The following is an 18,051-nucleotide window of genomic DNA, read 5'->3' on the forward strand; positions in this document are numbered from 1 at the left end:
AACTATGTTAAATTTTGGAAGGTAATTTTGTTTATACGGTAAATTAGGCTAGAATTAAAATCTAAAATCTCCATAAGGCCTACTTTTGATTTTTAGTTTTTTTGTACTAAAAAATTTAAAATCATTTCTAAAAAATCAATTGAGAATACAATAAAATAAATTTTCAAGATATAATGTGAGAAAGTGGTATAATTTTGGAGATTTAAAGTGAAATCAGTCCTCCAACATATTCGATGGAAGTTAGATGTTGGGAGGTGTTTGTTATTTGGACAAACCTCAGGGATTTTTTAGCAGTTTGGTCAAAGCTCAGGGGAAATAAATGTAATTAATCCAAAAATGAAAAGAATGGCGGGGTGCTGGGGCCAGCCGCCACCGTCACTCCTCCACCACTTCGATGATTAAAAGTATCAGTCTCTCCGTCTCTCGCGCGCAGTGGTAAGTTCTGTATGTAAACCTCCTCCCCCCAAAGTCCCAAACCCATAAAAAAAAAAAAATATATCCAAAAAAATGGCCGGTGGCGGAAGACAGTACCCGCTCAAAACCACCACCAGATCTCCGATCTTCATATTCACTCTGGCTTTCCTTGCTTTATTCTTACTCTACTTCATCTTCTCCTCGCATTCTTCTCAGCCGCCCGTGCCCCTTACAATCCACCCCTCTCAGAACCCTACCACCTTCAACCTCCCAAAGGCCGATTACTCCTTCGTTGTCTCCCTCGAGAAATTCCTCACCACCAAGTCTCCCCCACCTCCGGAACCGGACGATACCGACCTTCAAGACGTTAGTAACCTAGACGATTCCGTATGGATCGCTGAGACTAGAAGGCTTTACGACCATCCTTCTCCTCCTCCGCCTCTCAGGGTCTATGTCTACCAAATGCCATCCCGATTCACTTACGATTTGCTCTGGCTCTTTCGCAATACTTACAGAGACACTTCCAACCTCACTTCTAACGGCAGTCCCGTGCACCGCTTGATCGAGCAGGTAATAATCATATTACTACAGCTATCCACGCGTTACTTCTGCAACTCCCAAGCTACTTACTAGTTTCTACCGCTTCTTTTTTTTTTTTCCCTTCTTCCTGAAATACAGGATTCGTTTTCCTTTATAATTTCAATATGGTGTTGATTTTGTGTTTTATTAATTATTATTTTGTTGTACTCTCTGGCAGCATTCGATTGACTACTGGCTTTGGGCGGATTTGATTGCGCCACAGTCTGAGAGGCTGTTGAGGAATGTAGTAGTGAGGGTCCACAGGCAGGAGGAAGCCGACCTTTTCTACATTCCCTTTTTTACTACCATTAGCTTCTTCTTGTTGGAGAAACAGCATTGCAAAGCTCTCTATAGGGTGTGAGTGCTTTTCCCCCTTTCTTAGTGCTTTTTTTTAAAAAAAAAAAAAAAAAATTCTCCTCCAAATAATTCCTGTTTTGTTTCATTTTTTCCCCTAACAACTATTATCATATCAATGCGGTTATTTGTATTAATTGTTCTCTTTTTTTTTTTCTGTTTTGGGAGTGAGATTCCCCCCGGGGGCCCGGGGAGGTGGGGAAGGAAGTCTTTCGAGTGCATTAGTTCTATCAAGAGTCTCCACATTTCACAGTTCAGTGTGCAGCAAAGTGCTTATTGCTTATTAATAAGTTTTATAAGCAAGTGAAGATTTTTGGATATTTTTATACTTTTACTCGTTCTAGAAGTACAAAGATTGAGTTGAAAAGCATGTCTTGTGATAGCTTGTTTTTCAATTGCTCTAATTCTGATGTTTAAGGGATTTTTAAATTTTTACTTGAAAGGATTGTTCAGCATCTTAATATGCTTCGTTAAACTTTTAACATATCATCAACAGGGAGAGCTTTTTTTTATTTTTTAACTAATTCTTTTCTTTCATGGCTTCCCTGCAATGTGCATCACATCACTTTACAGTGTCCAGTAAACTTGGGGATTGCAATTCTAATGAGCTCTATATTATGAACATTATTGAGTTTTCTCACTTTACTAACTTGCTTCATGGAAAACAAAGGCTTCATTTTTTTCCATTGAGCTGCTTGAGTTTATTTTCTCTTGGATTTTTGCCATGCTTATATGTTTGAAAGTAGTACGTTTAATGTATTTTCAATCATGAATGTAGGAAGCTTTGAAGTGGGTGACTGATCAGCCTGCATGGAAGCGCTCTGAGGGAAGAGATCACATTCTTCCAGTACACCATCCTTGGTCCTTTAAGTCTGTCCGCAGATATATGAAAAATGCTATTTGGCTGCTGCCAGATATGGACTCAACCGGGAACTGGTTATTATCTAGCTCTCAGGTTGCACATATATTGAATTCCTTGAATAAACTGCAGTTGCTGATGTTTAATTGAAATTCTTCAGGTACAAGCCTGGACAAGTTTATCTCGAAAAAGATCTCATACTTCCTTATGTACCCAATGTTGATTTTTGTGACTCCAAATGCTTCTCTGAAACTCAGTCAAAAAGGACTACATTGCTGTTTTTTCGTGGGAGGCTTAAAAGAAATGCTGTAAGATTCGTTCCCTCGTTTATAAGTAAATATTTGACAAAACTGGTGATACATTCTGTTACAATCAAATTAGAAGAGTCACATAAGGTTTTTCAAGTTGACTTGTGATCCATTCTTCAAAGCATAAAACTGGTGAATGATAAAACTGGTAATCCATTCTTCGAAGCATAAGAAGGACTACTTGGAAAATTCTGGTGAATGATAGAATGTAACGATTCTCAATGAATTCAGACTGAAGCTTTTCAGAAGTTGAGGTTGTCTGTCTAAGAGTGTTTGGTCAAATTTATTCCCTTATTATCTCCTGAAATTACAATTCTCATCTATGTGACCAATATATAATTTGATGATTGACTGATGACCAACAGCTGAATTATCAAAGTCAGGCATAATAATCTTGATTGCAAATCCTTATTCATTATTCTTTCTCCAATAGAACTCTTGTGATGTGAATTATGTTTGGCTTGTGCATCCTAATATAATGCTGCTGCTTAAAAGTGGGTATGCTACTTTTCAGGGTGGTAAGATACGTGCCAAACTTGTCACAGAACTCAGCAGCGCTGAAGGCGTAGTTATAGAGGAAGGAACAGCTGGAGAGGGTGGGAAAGCAGCAGCACAGAGCGGCATGCGGAAGTAAATTGATCTTCTATTGAATGTACTTTTAGCAGTCTTGTCATTGGTTGTGAATTTAGTAATGGATGTATCTGCTTTCTTGGTGATAGGTCTGTATATTGCTTGAGTCCTGCTGGTGATACTCCATCATCTGCTAGATTGTTTGATGCAATTGTCAGTGGGTGCATTCCTGTCATAGTTAGTGATGAACTGGAGCTTCCATTTGAAGGAATTCTTGATTACCGCAAGGTACTATTAATCTTGTATATTTTGGCTGCTATAAGTGCTCTTCACTGCATCTTGATCTTCTATCACGGCCAAAAGACATTTTAAGCAAAACTAATATTGTAAGCTTTGAAGTGTTTAATGTCAATGCATATATGTGTTGTCATCTGCACTGATCAGAATAACTGGAAATTGTGTTTTGCAATATCATCATCTTTGTCCAATTCTTTGAATTTTCAAAGATTACCTTAAATTTCTCATGGTCTTGCATTCTTGTTATTCTGCACTTCCTTCACCTTCGCCCTTAGCTGTAAAATATGTGTATCCACACCCATACACACTGTAGCCCACATACATTGTAATGATGTGTGTCTGTCTATATAGATGTATGCATGTTTGTTTGTCTGTGTGTGTTTCTATGTATGTGGTGAAACAGGGAAAAGAAATTGACGTGGTAGAAGTGAATAAGAAGAGGAGGCGAAGCTGTGAGAGTTCAGCAAATCTACAGTTATTGAGTGAAGTTTTTTTTTTCCTTTTCTTTTGGCAGATAGCTTTGCTCGTTTCCTCGGCCGATGCCTTGCAGCCAGGATGGCTTATAAGTTTTCTTAGAAGTATTAGCCCCTCTCAAGTTCGGGAGTTCCAAAGTAATTTAGCTAAGGTTTGTGCTTTTGCATGTTTTTTTCTTGCTACATTATTGTGACATGTATTGTTGTTAATTTGTCAAGAAAACCATTCTTGTTACATATTCAAAATTTCCCTTTTTTGGGTTACATTCATGTTTCAGAATATTATTGATATTTAGTGCTTGACAAAATCCTTACTCTGATAAAAGAAAATGTATTACTTTGATGGCAACTGTGGCATGTTTTCCCCTGCACTTTTTCTTTACTTCAGATATGAAATTTGTAATCTCTTGATATTTCCAGCTTTTGTTAATGTACTCTTATGATTACAGTACTCGAGGCACTTTTTATATTCCCATCCAGCTCAACCACTTGGCGCAGAAGACTTGGCTTGGAGAATGGTTTGTTACTCATGCTTATTTATTCTATGTTTCCATGTTGTTCTCTGTGCAGTCTATTTTGTTAATTTTGAGAGCTGCTGTTAACAAAGTGTTAGCTTAGGAGACTTGGTTTTTCCTTTTTACTAGGGATAACTTCAGAAACTTTCCCTGAGGTTACTGATAATTTCACTTAGCTCCCCTCAGGTTTTAAAAATTACACTGACCTCGCTTGGCACACTAAAATGACTATATTAACCTTCACTTAATAGATTTCTGCAATAAGGTGTACCACTGACAAAAAAGAAAAGGAAAAATAAAAAACTCTATCTCTGCCATGGACAACAAACGACTGCCCTTCTATCTCTAATCTCACTCCTCTTCTCAACCACCGCCCATCTCTCTCTCTCCTCCTCCTCTCTTCATGTGTCTTTTAACTCTCTCCTCCCATCACTCTGTCTCTCTGTTCCCGCAAACAACACTACAACACCACAACTAATCCCCTCTTCTAGTGTCGATTACCATTCCTCCTCTTTATTTCTTACTAGACTGTTAAACCCCCTCTTGTTTTCAATTATCTTTAGGTTTTCAGATTGTAGAAAATTGATATTGCCAAATTACAAGTTCAACTGAGGGATCAGATTTTTTAATCAAACAAAAAGGAGAGGAAGATGCTCACAGTGAAAGATAAATAAATAATCCAGTTATGCTAGAAGAGGAAGAGGGACTGAAGTTGGGAATTTGCTTTTTTTTTTTTGTCATCCAAAAAATTATTTTATTTCTCTGATTATCAATTGTTGGTTGTGGTTTTGTTATGAATAAGAATTTGGCCTCCATTTCTAGGATGTTGATATTTTTTGGAGAATTGAGGGCATGGCTCTTGGTATTGGTAATGGTGGTGGTAGGCGAGATTTTGTTAATGTTGAGATCATACCGGCTATGGGGTTTGAAGAGTGGGGTGTGGTTGATTGTCAAAAGAATGTTGGGGTTTGGCAAGCACTAAGGCTGTAATGCCTGGAATAACGGAATTGCTTGGATTTTGGATTGAAATTGGAGTGTTTGCTTGACTGATTTGTTAATACTCTGAGCTGAGTGAAAGGGTGGAAAGAAGGTGATTTTTCTTCTTCTTCTTCTTCTTTTTCAATAGAAGGGTAATTTAGGATAATTGAAGGAAAATCTAGCTTGTTGGGCCTACGTTGTTACATAAAGTCTAAAAGTAAGGAGTTGGTGTAATTTTTTTTTAAACTTGGGGGAGCTATCTGGAATTGTCAGAAACCTCTCGATGAAGATAGTGATTTATATTTCAAATCATTGAAATTGTTACAATCAAAGGGTCAAAATTACTTTATTTTACAATCTAGCGGTAAATTATAATCGAGGGTATGATGCGATGCGCAAAGGGATGGTAGAATCTCCTTTGTATTTTTTTGCTTGAGGTGCTTAGCTGTTCCTAAGTTGATACTACTATAATTTTATGTCTGTCTGATGATTGGGTGAAACAGATCGCGGGCAAGTTAGTGAATATCAAGCTTCATATCCGGAGATCCCAGCGTGTGGTGAAAGATTCTAGAAGTCTGTGTACTTGTGAATGCAGGCGTCCCAATATTACCATGCCAAGTTCCTTGGCTTGATGAAGCAACAGGTTATTCTGTTTGGCTTTAATTTTGCTCCGCAGTTTTGAAGGTTCGAGATGTACACAAGTATCATGGGTTAATTGTGGCAAAGTCCGAACTTGTGAAGTTTAGAAGTGTACGGGAAAGAAATTGTTCCCGAAATTCGGGGACATTAAATTAAACAGATGATGAACTGGTTGTCCACTTTCAGTTCTTTTTTTTTTTGTTGCCTTTTAAAAGCTTTATTATCCTCCTTTGTAGGTTTAGACTTTTGTTTTAAGCAATTCGTTCTTCTCCTTTGTGCAAGATTTAAGAGTTTGCTCTAAACAGAAAATTGGTCTAAAATCAGAAACCTTTGTGCAAGAGTTTGCTCTAAAAATCAGAAACAGAAAATGCAAAGAGCACCCTCGGAAGTAATATGCTTGTGAGAAAGAGAGAGTTGGTGAGGAGTCATGCGGGAGGAATGAGGATGGGTCTAGTTAGTTATATAGTTGTTGAAGCAGCAAGAGGCGCGTGTCCCGTTGATAAGAGGCAGAGTTCACAAAAAGATGGCTCAGCATCATCATCATCATCATCATCATCATCATCATTCACGTCGATAATCCTACATCAAAATTGAGTTTTACACAGGGGGGCGGCCATGAACACCACGGCGACTCTGTTGTTGGGGGTTGTTCTCCTGATGACGACTCCAGTGTCATATTCCTACGCGAATAATGATGCCGCCGCGGCCATGGACATCCGGAGGACTAACATCGAGGTTGCCATAGAAGAGATGCAGAGGGCAAACTACTTCACATTCGTGATGCTCCTCAGAATGGCCCCTCCAGACCTGATGATGATTCTGGAGGGTGGCAACCTCACCTTCTTCATGCCCAACGACAAGACGCTCTCCCAGGACAGCAACATCGTAAGTCTCGCGGCACCGGCCAATCACACCACCACCCCTCCTTCTCTCGCCCATTTCTTGCTCCGCCATTCCATTCCATCCCCGTTGCTCTTCGAATACCTCCAGCATTTCCCCGCGGGTTCCACGGTCCCGACCTCCGACCCCGACCTGGTGCTTAGGATCACCAACCACGGAAGGAGGAGCTTCTTTCTCAACAACGTCAGAGTCAGCAGCCCCGACATCTGCACTCGAGGATCCTCCATTAGATGCCACGGCATCGACGGAGTCATCCAACCTAATTCAGTGCCTCCTCTGCCCGCTGCAGATCATGATTGCCGCCGCCCAATTCCAAATGCTAATAATAATAATGCAACAAGTCCTCCTCCCGCCCTGCAGCCCGCTCCACCATCAACAGCCCCGCCACCAGGAGAAGCGGACTCTAGAAACAGCGCGCCGTCCCTTCCTGGGCTTGAGCAGATGTTCGAATTTGCGACCAAGTGTGTGGCGTTGTTAGTGCTCAACTTAATTGTTGTCTAGGTAGGCGCAGCAGTTTCGCTTTTGCTGCCGTACGTCCTATGATGATGGATAACATACTACAAAACAGTCTGTTAAAATTACTACTGCCTGCTAGTAATTAATCAGGCTGCCCCGTACGTACGTGGCGCTACAATATATTGTTTTAATTAATTAAAGGATGATGAGATTAGATACACAGGATGCATTAATACAACTGATTCCACCCCAAGAACAAAAAAAAAAAAAAAAAATTCATATACCCATGCAATGCAATTATATTATCATACGAAACGCTGGTGAAAATTAGGTGTTGTCTTCGCTGCTTCGATGATGACTAGTTGAATAATTGAAGGACAAACATTCATATATATATATACGTACTAAAAAACTACTGCATGCAAGAACGTCGAATAACGTAACGTCAAAGTGGCAGCTTCTCGTCGGTGGGTGGGTTTAGATATATCAAATATATGGATGGATAGTACTACGCCCCGTTCCATAGAATGTATCATCAAATCAAATTCTCATTCGCTTCTGCGTGCATACATGCAATTATGCAAATGCAAAAAATAAAAAGACTGATGACATCATATCAAACAATCCCGGGGCTGCAGCAACAAAGTTTCTGCACAATGCCGCCTCCGCCGACATCAATGCAAGCACCCCCGCCGTTGAATCTTCTCTTAATGCAGCCTGCCAAGCACTCGTCGTTCCCGTACGTCCCCGAACAGCTCGCGTAGCAGAATGGGTCTACCGCTTCATCTGTATGTATAAACAAACAAACAAAAACCGAATTGATCTACGGAGACCGAGTATAGAGTCACCTATGAAACTTGTTAAATACTAGATTTGGATACCGATATTTTTGGTGCTATAATATGATGCCGCGGCGGCGGTCAGAGCAATGTTGACAGCAAGAATGGTGACTACCAGTGTCTCAGTCAAACCCATCGAGACCAGTCTTCTTCTACTAAGCTCTTCTGTTCTATCTCTACTAGTATGATCTACTACTATTCCCTCCTCTCTTTAATTTCCTCCTGAATCCTTCCTCTCGGCGGAGGGCCGATATACATACATACATATATATATGTATATATATATATATATATATATAGCTGTACAGTAGTATACATTAACCAAAAATTCAAGGAATCATTTTATTTATTCATTAGTGCCAACCAAACAACTTCCCAATTCTAATGTGCAGAGGCCCCGTCCTGGGCCTAGACACGTGGCAGCCCAGGAAGGGCAGAACTGGGCCTGGATCGCAGGCCTCTGACAACCGTTCTGGGGTACACCGCCACTAGGGCTCCCAAGAGGTTTCAGGGAACAATCCCGCAGAGGGCGGGGAGAATCCCCCTCAGCCCGGGATTGCGGTTATACCGGGCAAGTCCCGAAACGTACGGAGGTCGGGCTCTCACGCAGGTATAAATGGTAACGCACACCAACTACACAAGGTACGCTCACTATTAGCATATTACCCCCGGCTGCTTTACTCCCCGTGAACTTCATTCACCAGAGAGCTAACTTGACCGTCGGAGTGCCCTCGGGGATGACCTCGAGGCCCCCTTGTTAGATCACTCTCTCATTTGTCTTGCAGGCTTGAAACCAGCTCTTCCCATCAGCACACCGAGTTAGTCAGGTCAGCTCGATTCGGGGAAATTCAGCACTTCTTCATAATGTAATGTACGAATTCAAAGGCACTGTTTGGGAAAAAGATTTACTTACCTAATTAATTAACAAACAACATAAAGTAATGTACAAATTCGAAAGGCACTCTTTTGGGAAAAGATTCACTCACCTAACTAAGGAAAAACATAATGGCGCATCGCGTACATCCATAATTAATCAGTTTCACCAATAAATCAAAAGGAAAACAAAAAGAAAGAAAATCAATTCACCTTTGTTAAAATAGGAAACCTGCTCATATACTCTGTATCTCTACTCGCACACTAACACAAAAAGTCTTTGAGATACACGATACATTAGGTTTATGGTCACCGGACACCAGTAGGGCTGTAGACGAACCTAAACAAGCTGGACACTTTGATAATATTTTGGCGACCTTAAAATTTTGTTTGAGTTTAACTCATTTATATCTCGAGTCAAAGTTGAGCGAGTTTTTATCGAGTCAATCTCAAATAGTTTGAATATTTTACATGTAAGTTTTACTAACATGCTAATCGAATTGAACTAGAGCCGGACTTGATAGTTTATAAAAGGAATCTATGTCTCTATATATATAAGGAAGACGAAGCACAGACGCATAGGAGAGGAGCAAGAGGCTAATTGATTAGAATATATGTAAAAAAATAATAATAATAATATCACACAAATCTATCTGACACACATCATTTCTCATTCTATACCTGCCGTGCTAAACGAATTGTCAGAAACTCTGCAAAAATATCAGTGGATCATCGGCTCACAATTTTTTTTTTAATTAGCCTATCCCCGGCTGTGCCTAGTTAGCACGACTGTGGACAAGTTGTCAAACAAAAAGGGCCATGGGTCAAATACATCCCATGATTTTTTATCAATAATAAAAGTGAATGTACAAAAGAAAACTACACGTCTTGGATGCCATAAACCCAACCATTTCATGGCTAATTTCTTCATATATTGTTTAAAAAAAAAAGAAATCGGGAAAATGTGATTCTAACAAGCGGGATTTCTTCGTATATGTCTTTTGTATCCAATAATTTTTTTTTAAAACATGGTAGGGCATTTAGTTTTTTTTAAAGTTTTAAAAATGCCTAGCAACTAGTTGTCATTGCAAATGTCAGAGCACATTTTTTTGTGATTAGTTTGCAAAAATGCTATGTTGCATATGCTTCTTGATAACCATTGGGCCAATGGCTCAGTGGCCACCACCTAGTTGGTAACCTTGCCTCCCATTAAAAATGCCACATTTAAGTGGCTTATTTTCAAAAAAATTTCAGGCGGGTGTTCTGTGCACCCGTCTAATCCAATGGTGGTTCAGTCCCCTCCTGCTTATCCTTGGGTCTCCTTAAATCCGCCCCCTTCCCCTTAGTGTATGATAGATTAGGTTTATCGTCTCCGAAAAAAAAAAGCATATGCTTCTTGATACTAATCTGGTTCCTCTGCTCTTGTATGAGCTGTTTAAATATGTCTGTATACATTTCTTTGTTCTTTTCTTTATACTCATTCTAAGATTTTAGAAAAAAAAAATTCCAACTACATTAATAAATTTATTTGGTTTTAATTTTTTAAAAAATTCAAAATTAAAAAAAATTCAAAACGTACATGTAATTTTCGACATTAGTGTGGAACCTTGGACAACTCAGAAGCAACAAGAAAAGTACTGTGAAATGACCTTTTCACCCATAGAAAAAAATGGTAGGGAAAAAAAAGAAGTTATAGGAAATGGTGGCCTATATAAAGGATTGGGCAAGCAAGAAGCAGAGTCAGTTCCAACTTGAGCTCAGAGTGAAGGAGAGAATGAGGTTTTACAGAGAGATGGGAATTTCTCAAGGGCGGTTGCCCCCTCTCTGCTGAGCCGATGATTTCATTCTCACAAATTACAAAGAATTTAAAAAAAAGGAGTAGCCCTTTTGGATTCTGAAGCACAATCATCTTCCATTGCAACGATTGCAACTGAACTTCTTTAGCCTAAAGTGTTGCTTCTAATCTGTGTATCTTTCAATATTTAAGAGAGGATGGTTTCTGAGATTGACAGTTTACTAGTTACAATATACAACAATCCACCAGAAAGATGAAAGCCGAGGGAGGGAAAAGGCTGACAAAGACAAAGGCCCCTGGCCCTTTTTTTTTTTATCGCCTGTCCCCAGCCGTGCCCAGCACGACTGGGGACAGGCTAATTAAAAAAAATAATTATGGGCCGCTGACCCACTGACATTTTTACAGAATTTCTGATAATTCGTTCTCCTGCCGTGCTGACTTGACACGGCAGATATAGAATGAGAAACGGTGTGTGTCAGAGATACATTTGTGCGATATATATTTTTTTTTTTACATATATTCTAAGCAATTAGCCGGAACAAGAGGTGCAAGTGCTATGTTAAACTCCCTAAATTGACCCTATTTTTGTTTTGGAAATGTCGCGGACAGACAAATTGGTGAATTTAACGGTTAAATCTAACAGAATGACCTCACGTCTTAACTTTATATATTTTAATGGTCAAAGCCAGACTTTTAATAGTCGAGTAATTAAAACTCGATGATTGCAAAAGTTTAGTGCTCAACCGGATAATTTGCTCTCTATGTGTGTAGTGTGAGGGTAAATAAAAAATTTACGAACTCGATGGGGAAAATTTTTTACTACGATGGGGGAAGGGTATAATCGGATAAACACAAAATCACCCATCATGGGAAGTGGAAAAGGAGAAGGGCAGCCAGTATCAGTTTGCTGTTATGCGGAGAAAGAAAAGAAAAATGTGGAAAATCAGAAACCCTACATAAACCCTACATAAACCCTGAAACTTCTTCTCCAACCTTCCTACTTTACTTGTTTCTCCTCTTTATTATTTATTTATTTTTTTGAAAAGAAGAAGAATAAGAATAAGAAGAAGAAAAAGAAGAAGAAGAGTAGCAAATGGGAATTGCAATTGGAGGGTTGTGGAGAGCGGCGACTGCTGCAGAGGAGGAAACCTGTATTTCTTGTTGATCAAGCCATTTTACCAAAAACCTTTGAAATCTCATTAAATATCTCATCTTGCCCAACACCCGCGCCCCCCTTTCTCAAAGCTGCGATTCTGTAAAAACAACAGAATCAAAGTAGTCATCAAGTATTACTTAACAAGAAAGAGGGATGACAAGAAGCAGTGCTACTGTGTCTGGGCTATTATCGGCCATTGCTTCTGCAGCTTTTGGTGTAGACCGCGCCTATTGCGATGGCCCATTCAATTTCTCTCCTTTTTCTACTTCCTCTACTACTTCAACTGCTGTTCCTCCTCCTCAGACTCAATCCCCTGGTGCCAAGACCCCTCAGCCCGCTCCTCCAGAACCGACCAGGGTTCGCAATGATTATCCCAGAACTACTTCCGCTGGCTTCGATCCCGAGGCTTTGGAAAGAGGTGCAAAGGCTTTAAGGGAAATTACTACCTCCTCCCAAGCCAAAAAGGTCGTTACTACTTTCCCACTTTCTTTCTTTTGTTGCAATTTCAGTTTTTTCTTTTTTTGTTGGTGGGGGGGGGTGTTGGTAAGGCTGAAAAACCTTGGATATTGAACTAAACCATTTGGCGTGCTTTTGTGAGCCTTGCGGTTGTTGCCAAAGTCAATTTCAGTTTAATTGATGTGTCCTGACTCAATCAGTCATTGATTTCAGTACTTAGTTTTTCGCATTGGGATAGTTTTTCCTTTTCCCTCTGGGTTTGTCCGGGGGAATATAATGGAGTTATTGTTTGCAAAAGACATCCTCTTTATTAACTGTTGTTGATGTTACTGTGTGGAGCAGCATTTTAAATTGATACAGGGTTGCCTTTTATGCAGGTCTTTGAGGTGATAAAGAAGCAAGAAGAGACAAGGCAGTCTGAGTTGGCTGCCAAAGCAGCTGAGTTTAAGGCATTACAAGCACAATCTGAAACTGTAAGATCGATTGCCTTTCCCCTTTTGATCTGTTGTATTTTCACCTCTCCACTCAATCTTGACATTTTAATCATTTTTATCCGGGTTGTATCTAGTTAACTGCCTTCAGTAGATGGATACGGGTGTCCAGAAACAGACAATTAACAGAATCAGCCATTTTTTCTTCAGCATTTCCTTTTCCTGGGGCATGAATAGTTTGTACTTGCCCAGGCCCTTTTACTTTTGTTATAAACAATTACAAAGTGGTCATGATTTTGCAGAAGATAGTCATCTTCATCAGAAGGTGATTTAATGACATTGAAGATTGCTCAAATTGTTAGTTGCCCCATTGTCTGTTGTCTATTGATGTTTCTGTGTAGCATTGCATATCATTACCAATTTATTGTTTCTGTGTCTATGGCTTTTCAATCCTGTGATCTCTGTTTCTTTTGGTATATGCCATCTTTATTACGTTGAGAGGAATATAAAGGATATTAAAATTGACCTTCTAGCCTTGCAGGAGAGGCAAAGGGTAGTCTATGATGAACAGAAGAAGTTAGCACAGCAACAAGCACAGATTAAGTCTCAGATGGCCTGTTATGAGGATGAGTTGGCTAGGAAAAGGATGCAGGCATGTGAATCTTCTGACATTTTTTTATCGTCATGTCTTTCTTGTAATCTTGAGATGTATAACATTTCCCAGGTTGTTACAGGCAGAAAATGAACATCAACGGGCCCGAAACCAGGAGTTAGTCAAAATGCAAGAGGAATCATCTATGAGACAAGAAGCGGCCAGACGAGCAACTGAAGAACAAATTCAAGCACAGCGTAGGCAAACAGAGAGGGAGAAGGCTGAGATAGAACGAGAGACTATCAGGGTGAGATCTATGGCAGAAGCAGAGGGAAGAGCCCATGAAGCAAAACTTGCTGAAGATGTCAATAGAAGGATGCTAGTTGAACGTGCTAATGCAGAACGAGAAAAATGGGTTGCTGCCATCAACACAACATTTGATCACATTGGAGGTTCTGTCAGACTGACTTTAACATCACATTGATCTCTAAAATTGGCTACAATGTTTTGGTGTGCCACTGCTTGCTTTGGGTGCTTCCTATACTGTATATCAAGTGTTGGAATTTCTGCTGGTTGAGGTTGACGATATTCCTTTAAACAAATATTTCTTTTTTCTAATATGGGTCTAGTTTTTCAATTGATTGAGGTTTTGGTTGGCTGCAATTAGAGAGCTGGACATAAGAATGAGCAGCACGTGCAGTTTACAATGTAGTAGACGCAGTTAGAAATGTCAATTTGCAGAGTCTGGATTCATGCATGATCAGTACAAGTTATGCAGTTTTAATCTCATCCTTACACATGGTCATTTCTTTATGTGCTTGCCAAATGTAGTATATCTAGATTTGCACCTTTTTCTAGGATACTTTCTCGACATCTGCTATATTTTCTAGAATAGTAGAAATATCTTTACTCCCTTTTTGTCTCTTACTTTGGTATGTCATTTTTGGGGTGAGAGAACGCAGATTCACTGTTGATGTTTAAGGAACCATTATAGTTTAGAGGAGCAATATTTTGATGATTGTTTATACCATTATGAAGCAATTAATTATTTGCGTGGTGCATAAAGTGTCCTTGAGGGGACTTATTTCTTATCAATTTGTGGGTAATGGTTTTGAGTGAAGGTGGAAATATTAGTTGGGTTTGAGCATTTGTCTTGACTGGTACCAACTGTAAATTTGTTGTAGGTGGCTTGAGGGCAATACTAACAGACCAAAATAAGCTGGTTGTAGTAGTTGGGGGTGTGACGGCCCTTGCAGCTGGGGTCTACACTACAAGGTATTGATCTGTTATTATATGCAAACACAATTCCTCAATTGTTGCACATGTATTTTGCCACCTTTGAAATGTTAAACTTGATTATATTAGTTTGCAAATTTTGTCCTATACAATATTATTGTTTTACATATAGGTGTTGGTGGTGATCTTCTCATCTTCTTCTGAGCGCGTTGCTTTAAATATTGGTTTTTGAATAATTTAGTAGAAATATGAGCTTAGCTTTTGGAATACATTGGTCTTTATTGGGCAAAATTATTTTATGACTAATTTTATCATAAGTACGTCCCTTGACATACATAGGCTGTAAAGGCTTATCCTTAATGAAACTATTACATGCTTTTGGAGAACTTTTGTGTTAGCTGGGCCTAAGTGGAAGACTAAACAGATTATATTGCAGTAACTTGATTGAGCATATTAACAACTGCATTTGTGCCTGCTGAATCATCCTTCATGCTGGCTGCATACTCATTTTTTTTGGACAAAAAGGCCACTGATGCACAATTCCTTACTTGTATGCCAAAAGCTCTCTATGCAGTTTGAAATGAAACACGAACCAGGTTTGTGAAGGCTGTCTGGTAGGATATATTATGCAGGAGACTATATGAACAAGCAATCCAGCATTTACACTTGCAACAGAATTGTTGTCTACTCGTGTATCTCTGCATCCTGTTACACCCGTCCCTCATTTCTTTCTTTGTTCCCAATGCTCAAATGGCTGTGGTTAGATAAACTGATATAGTTTAGTGATATTTGTTATACCTGTCTACTCCACTTTCTTTCTTCCTTTTTTTTGGGCACTGCTTTTGTAAGCTGGAATTATTTAGTGACAGTTATTACATGGATTAGATGTTGGTCATGCCCAAAAAGAAATTTGTTGATGATATAGTAGCATAACTGGTGATAGTTGATACATTTAAATTCATGCATTTCTTGAACAATTTTTAGACTGCTCTCCCTAGAGAATTCTTAAATTGGCACTAGCCTCCTCTGACATGTCTATTGGACTTTTGTGTTTTCAATTGCAGAGAAGGTGCGAAAGTTATCTGGAGTTATGTTGACAGAATATTAGGACAACCCTCACTGATCAGAGAATCTTCCAGGGGTAAATACCCGTGGTCAGGCTTGTTTTCCCGCTCCATGAGTACTATCTCTCATGGTGCTGGTAAACAATCTACTTCTCAAAGAGGAAATGGGTTTGGTGATGTTGTTTTAAACCCTTCTCTTCAAAAACGAATCCAGCAGTTGGCTAGTGCAACTGCAAACACAAAATCACATCAAGCACCATTCCGAAACATGCTTTTCTATGGCCCTCCAGGAACAGGAAAGACGATGGCTGCAAGAGAGCTTGCTCAGAGATCTGTATGTGAACTTTGGGTTTTATTTCGTAGTTTCTTCTTATGATTAGAAAATCATTTTGACTATAATCTGCTTTCTCAATTTCTTTATCTATTAAGTGTTTTCTCAACTTTGTCTTTGGTGTAAACGCTATGATTTTCATATATCACGTGTACTTTTGATAGTTTATTGATAGTTTACGATGAAAGTTACATTCATGGACCACTGCTTAGAAAATTGTAAACAAGGTTATATTGCTTTATGTGGACATTGGTTTATTTTCTTGGGGATTAAATCAATAAGTTACAATTTCTTCTGGTTGCATGCTCTACTTGTTGCAATTAAAATAAGAGACATAGTGAAAAACCTAGAGGCTCAATCTGTGTTTTCTAATAATTGTTTGATATACATTTAGGGTCTTGACTATGCATTGATGACTGGAGGAGATGTTGCGCCACTGGGGTCGCAGGCTGTTACTAAAATACATCAGTTGTTTGATTGGTCAAAAAAGTCGAAGAAGGGTTTATTGCTATTCATTGATGAAGCAGATGCATTTTTGTGCGAGTAAGTACAGTTTGCCTTTTACTTTGGGCTCTCAATAGTGATGATTTTTCTTGTGCACCTAGTGGGAAAATAAACTCTCTAAGCTAATTGGTGGGTTACAGAAGGATACCATCTGGTTTTATATTGAAGTTGATGTTTAACATGGTGGGTGGAAGTTTTTTTACCGATAGCTGGTACATTGATTAGGGTTTGGAGGGATCCTTCTTCATTCTACATAATTTGAAGACAAGCTGGTAATTTGACAAATATTCTCAGAACTCAGATGCTTTAAATTGATATAGGTGCATGTAAAACACTGAAGTTTTGTATTCCATAGAGCAATAATTCATCTTCCTTCTAATATCTTGTTGCTAAATTTGTCTTCTACAATTTAGTCCCTCTTAGCTATGGAGTTTGTCGAATTATGATTTGAACATCTAAACTCCCGTTCAATTGAACCTTATTCTTTCCCATTTTTGGTCCAAATTTTCAGGCGGAACAAAATATATATGAGTGAAGCTCAAAGGAGTGCTCTCAATGCCCTTCTGTTCCGCACAGGCGACCAGTCCAAAGACATAGTTCTTGCTTTGGCAACTAACCGTCCAGGAGATCTTGACACTGCTGTGGCTGACCGCATTGATGAAGTTCTGGAATTTCCTTTGCCTGGCGAAGATGAACGCTTCAAGCTGCTCAAGCTCTACCTTGACAAGTATATAGCTCAGGCTGGAGAAAGAAAATCAGGCTTGTTCTCCAATTTCTTCCGCAAGCAACAGCAAAAGATAGAGATCAAGGGCTTAACAGATGACATTTTGAGGGAAGCTGCTGCAAAGACGGAGGGCTTTTCAGGAAGGGAAATTGCAAAGTTGATGGCAAGTGTTCAAGCTGCAGTCTATGGTAGTGAAAACTGTGTGTTGGATCCAAATTTATTTCGAGAAGTAGTGGATTATAAAGTTGCTGAACATCAACAGAGAAGGAAATTAGCTACTGACGAGGGAGGGAATGCTTGATGGACTGGTAATTTATTTGACGAATTAGGGAATGCTTGATGGACTAGTAATTTATTCGACAGAAAAATCACTTGGTCCCCATTTTTTTTTACTGGGTAATTTGTTCTCATTTGTTTTGTCCTCAGTAGATGAGGCAGTTTTGGAGCAGTGTAACTTCCGGGCCAATTAATACCAATCATGACGTCTCCTATTTAGGGCTACTGAATAGGTTTACAATATTGTTGCTACCCTTCTCGCCCTTTCATCACTTCCAATATGATTATCGTTGCCCATTACCGGGAACCTGGAATTTGGACTCTTTTTTTTGCCTGTTATTTTGTGTTTACATTTGACATCTGGGTCGCTTCCTTGGTGTTTGCATCTCGAAAGATTAATCATCATGTTGATTCTTGTTTACTTTAATGAAA

At 39.3% G+C, this 18,051-nt stretch overlaps 3 protein-coding genes and 1 long non-coding RNA gene across 6 annotated transcripts; all 4 read left to right on the forward strand.

The window, feature by feature from the left end:
- Nucleotides 1-406: 406 nt before the first annotated feature.
- On the forward strand, nt 407-6,165 carry LOC113724769 (probable arabinosyltransferase ARAD1). Of its 3 annotated transcripts, XR_011828418.1 has the most exons (10): nt 407-984; nt 1,172-1,348; nt 2,126-2,283; nt 2,367-2,514; nt 3,029-3,144; nt 3,234-3,372; nt 3,896-4,006; nt 4,304-4,372; nt 5,192-5,459; nt 5,851-5,951. XR_011828418.1 is itself a non-coding variant. In XM_072073118.1 (9 exons), the coding sequence occupies exons 1-9, from the start codon at nt 508-510 to the stop codon at nt 5,357-5,359; spliced, it is 1,563 nt and encodes a 520-aa protein (XP_071929219.1). In that variant the 5' UTR covers nt 407-507; the 3' UTR covers nt 5,360-6,165. The 3 variants fall into 3 exon arrangements, 2 of the variants coding, with proteins under 2 accessions (XP_071929219.1, XP_027103449.1); XM_072073118.1 differs by having other exon boundaries at nt 5,192-6,165; XM_027247648.2 differs by lacking the exon at nt 5,192-5,459 and having other exon boundaries at nt 409-984; nt 5,851-6,165.
- A 250-nt stretch (nt 6,166-6,415) lies between these two features.
- On the forward strand, nt 6,416-7,560 carry LOC113724771 (uncharacterized). The gene has a single exon (XM_027247650.2). The coding sequence runs from the start codon at nt 6,602-6,604 to the stop codon at nt 7,385-7,387; it is 786 nt and encodes a 261-aa protein (XP_027103451.1). The 5' UTR covers nt 6,416-6,601; the 3' UTR covers nt 7,388-7,560.
- Nucleotides 7,561-11,743: 4,183 nt separating this feature from the next.
- On the forward strand, nt 11,744-17,933 carry LOC113729802 (uncharacterized). The gene is made up of 8 exons (XM_072073119.1): nt 11,744-12,470; nt 12,839-12,934; nt 13,434-13,550; nt 13,624-13,936; nt 14,669-14,759; nt 15,785-16,118; nt 16,510-16,658; nt 17,131-17,933. The coding sequence occupies exons 1-8, from the start codon at nt 12,159-12,161 to the stop codon at nt 17,642-17,644; spliced, it is 1,926 nt and encodes a 641-aa protein (XP_071929220.1). The 5' UTR covers nt 11,744-12,158; the 3' UTR covers nt 17,645-17,933.
- LOC140024506 (uncharacterized) lies at nt 13,937-14,612 on the forward strand. The gene is made up of 2 exons (XR_011828484.1): nt 13,937-14,062; nt 14,152-14,612. It is a non-coding gene; the product is annotated as an uncharacterized lncRNA (long non-coding RNA).
- Nucleotides 17,934-18,051: the final 118 nt, after the last annotated feature.

The sequence above is a fragment of the Coffea arabica genome, chromosome 2c, assembly GCF_036785885.1.
Source record: "Coffea arabica cultivar ET-39 chromosome 2c, Coffea Arabica ET-39 HiFi, whole genome shotgun sequence".
Classification (NCBI taxonomy): domain Eukaryota; kingdom Viridiplantae; phylum Streptophyta; class Magnoliopsida; order Gentianales; family Rubiaceae; genus Coffea; species Coffea arabica.

Excerpts from the sequence above, each read along its gene's own strand:
- LOC113724769 (XM_072073118.1), top strand. The coding sequence starts at position 508 with ATGGCCGGTGGCGGAAGACAGTACCCGCTCAAAACCACCACCAGATCT. Across the intron at positions 3,145-3,233 it reads GCACAGAGCGGCATGCGGAA|GTCTGTATATTGCTTGAGTC; the intron begins GTAAATTGATCT and ends TCTTGGTGATAG. Across the intron at positions 4,007-4,303 it reads TCCAAAGTAATTTAGCTAAG|TACTCGAGGCACTTTTTATA; the intron begins GTTTGTGCTTTT and ends TTATGATTACAG.
- LOC113724771 (XM_027247650.2), top strand. The coding sequence starts at position 6,602 with ATGAACACCACGGCGACTCTGTTGTTGGGGGTTGTTCTCCTGATGACG.
- LOC113729802 (XM_072073119.1), top strand. The coding sequence starts at position 12,159 with ATGACAAGAAGCAGTGCTACTGTGTCTGGGCTATTATCGGCCATTGCT. Across the intron at positions 13,551-13,623 it reads GGAAAAGGATGCAGGCATGT|CAGGCAGAAAATGAACATCA; the intron begins GAATCTTCTGAC and ends CCCAGGTTGTTA. Across the intron at positions 14,760-15,784 it reads GCTGGGGTCTACACTACAAG|AGAAGGTGCGAAAGTTATCT; the intron begins GTATTGATCTGT and ends TTTCAATTGCAG.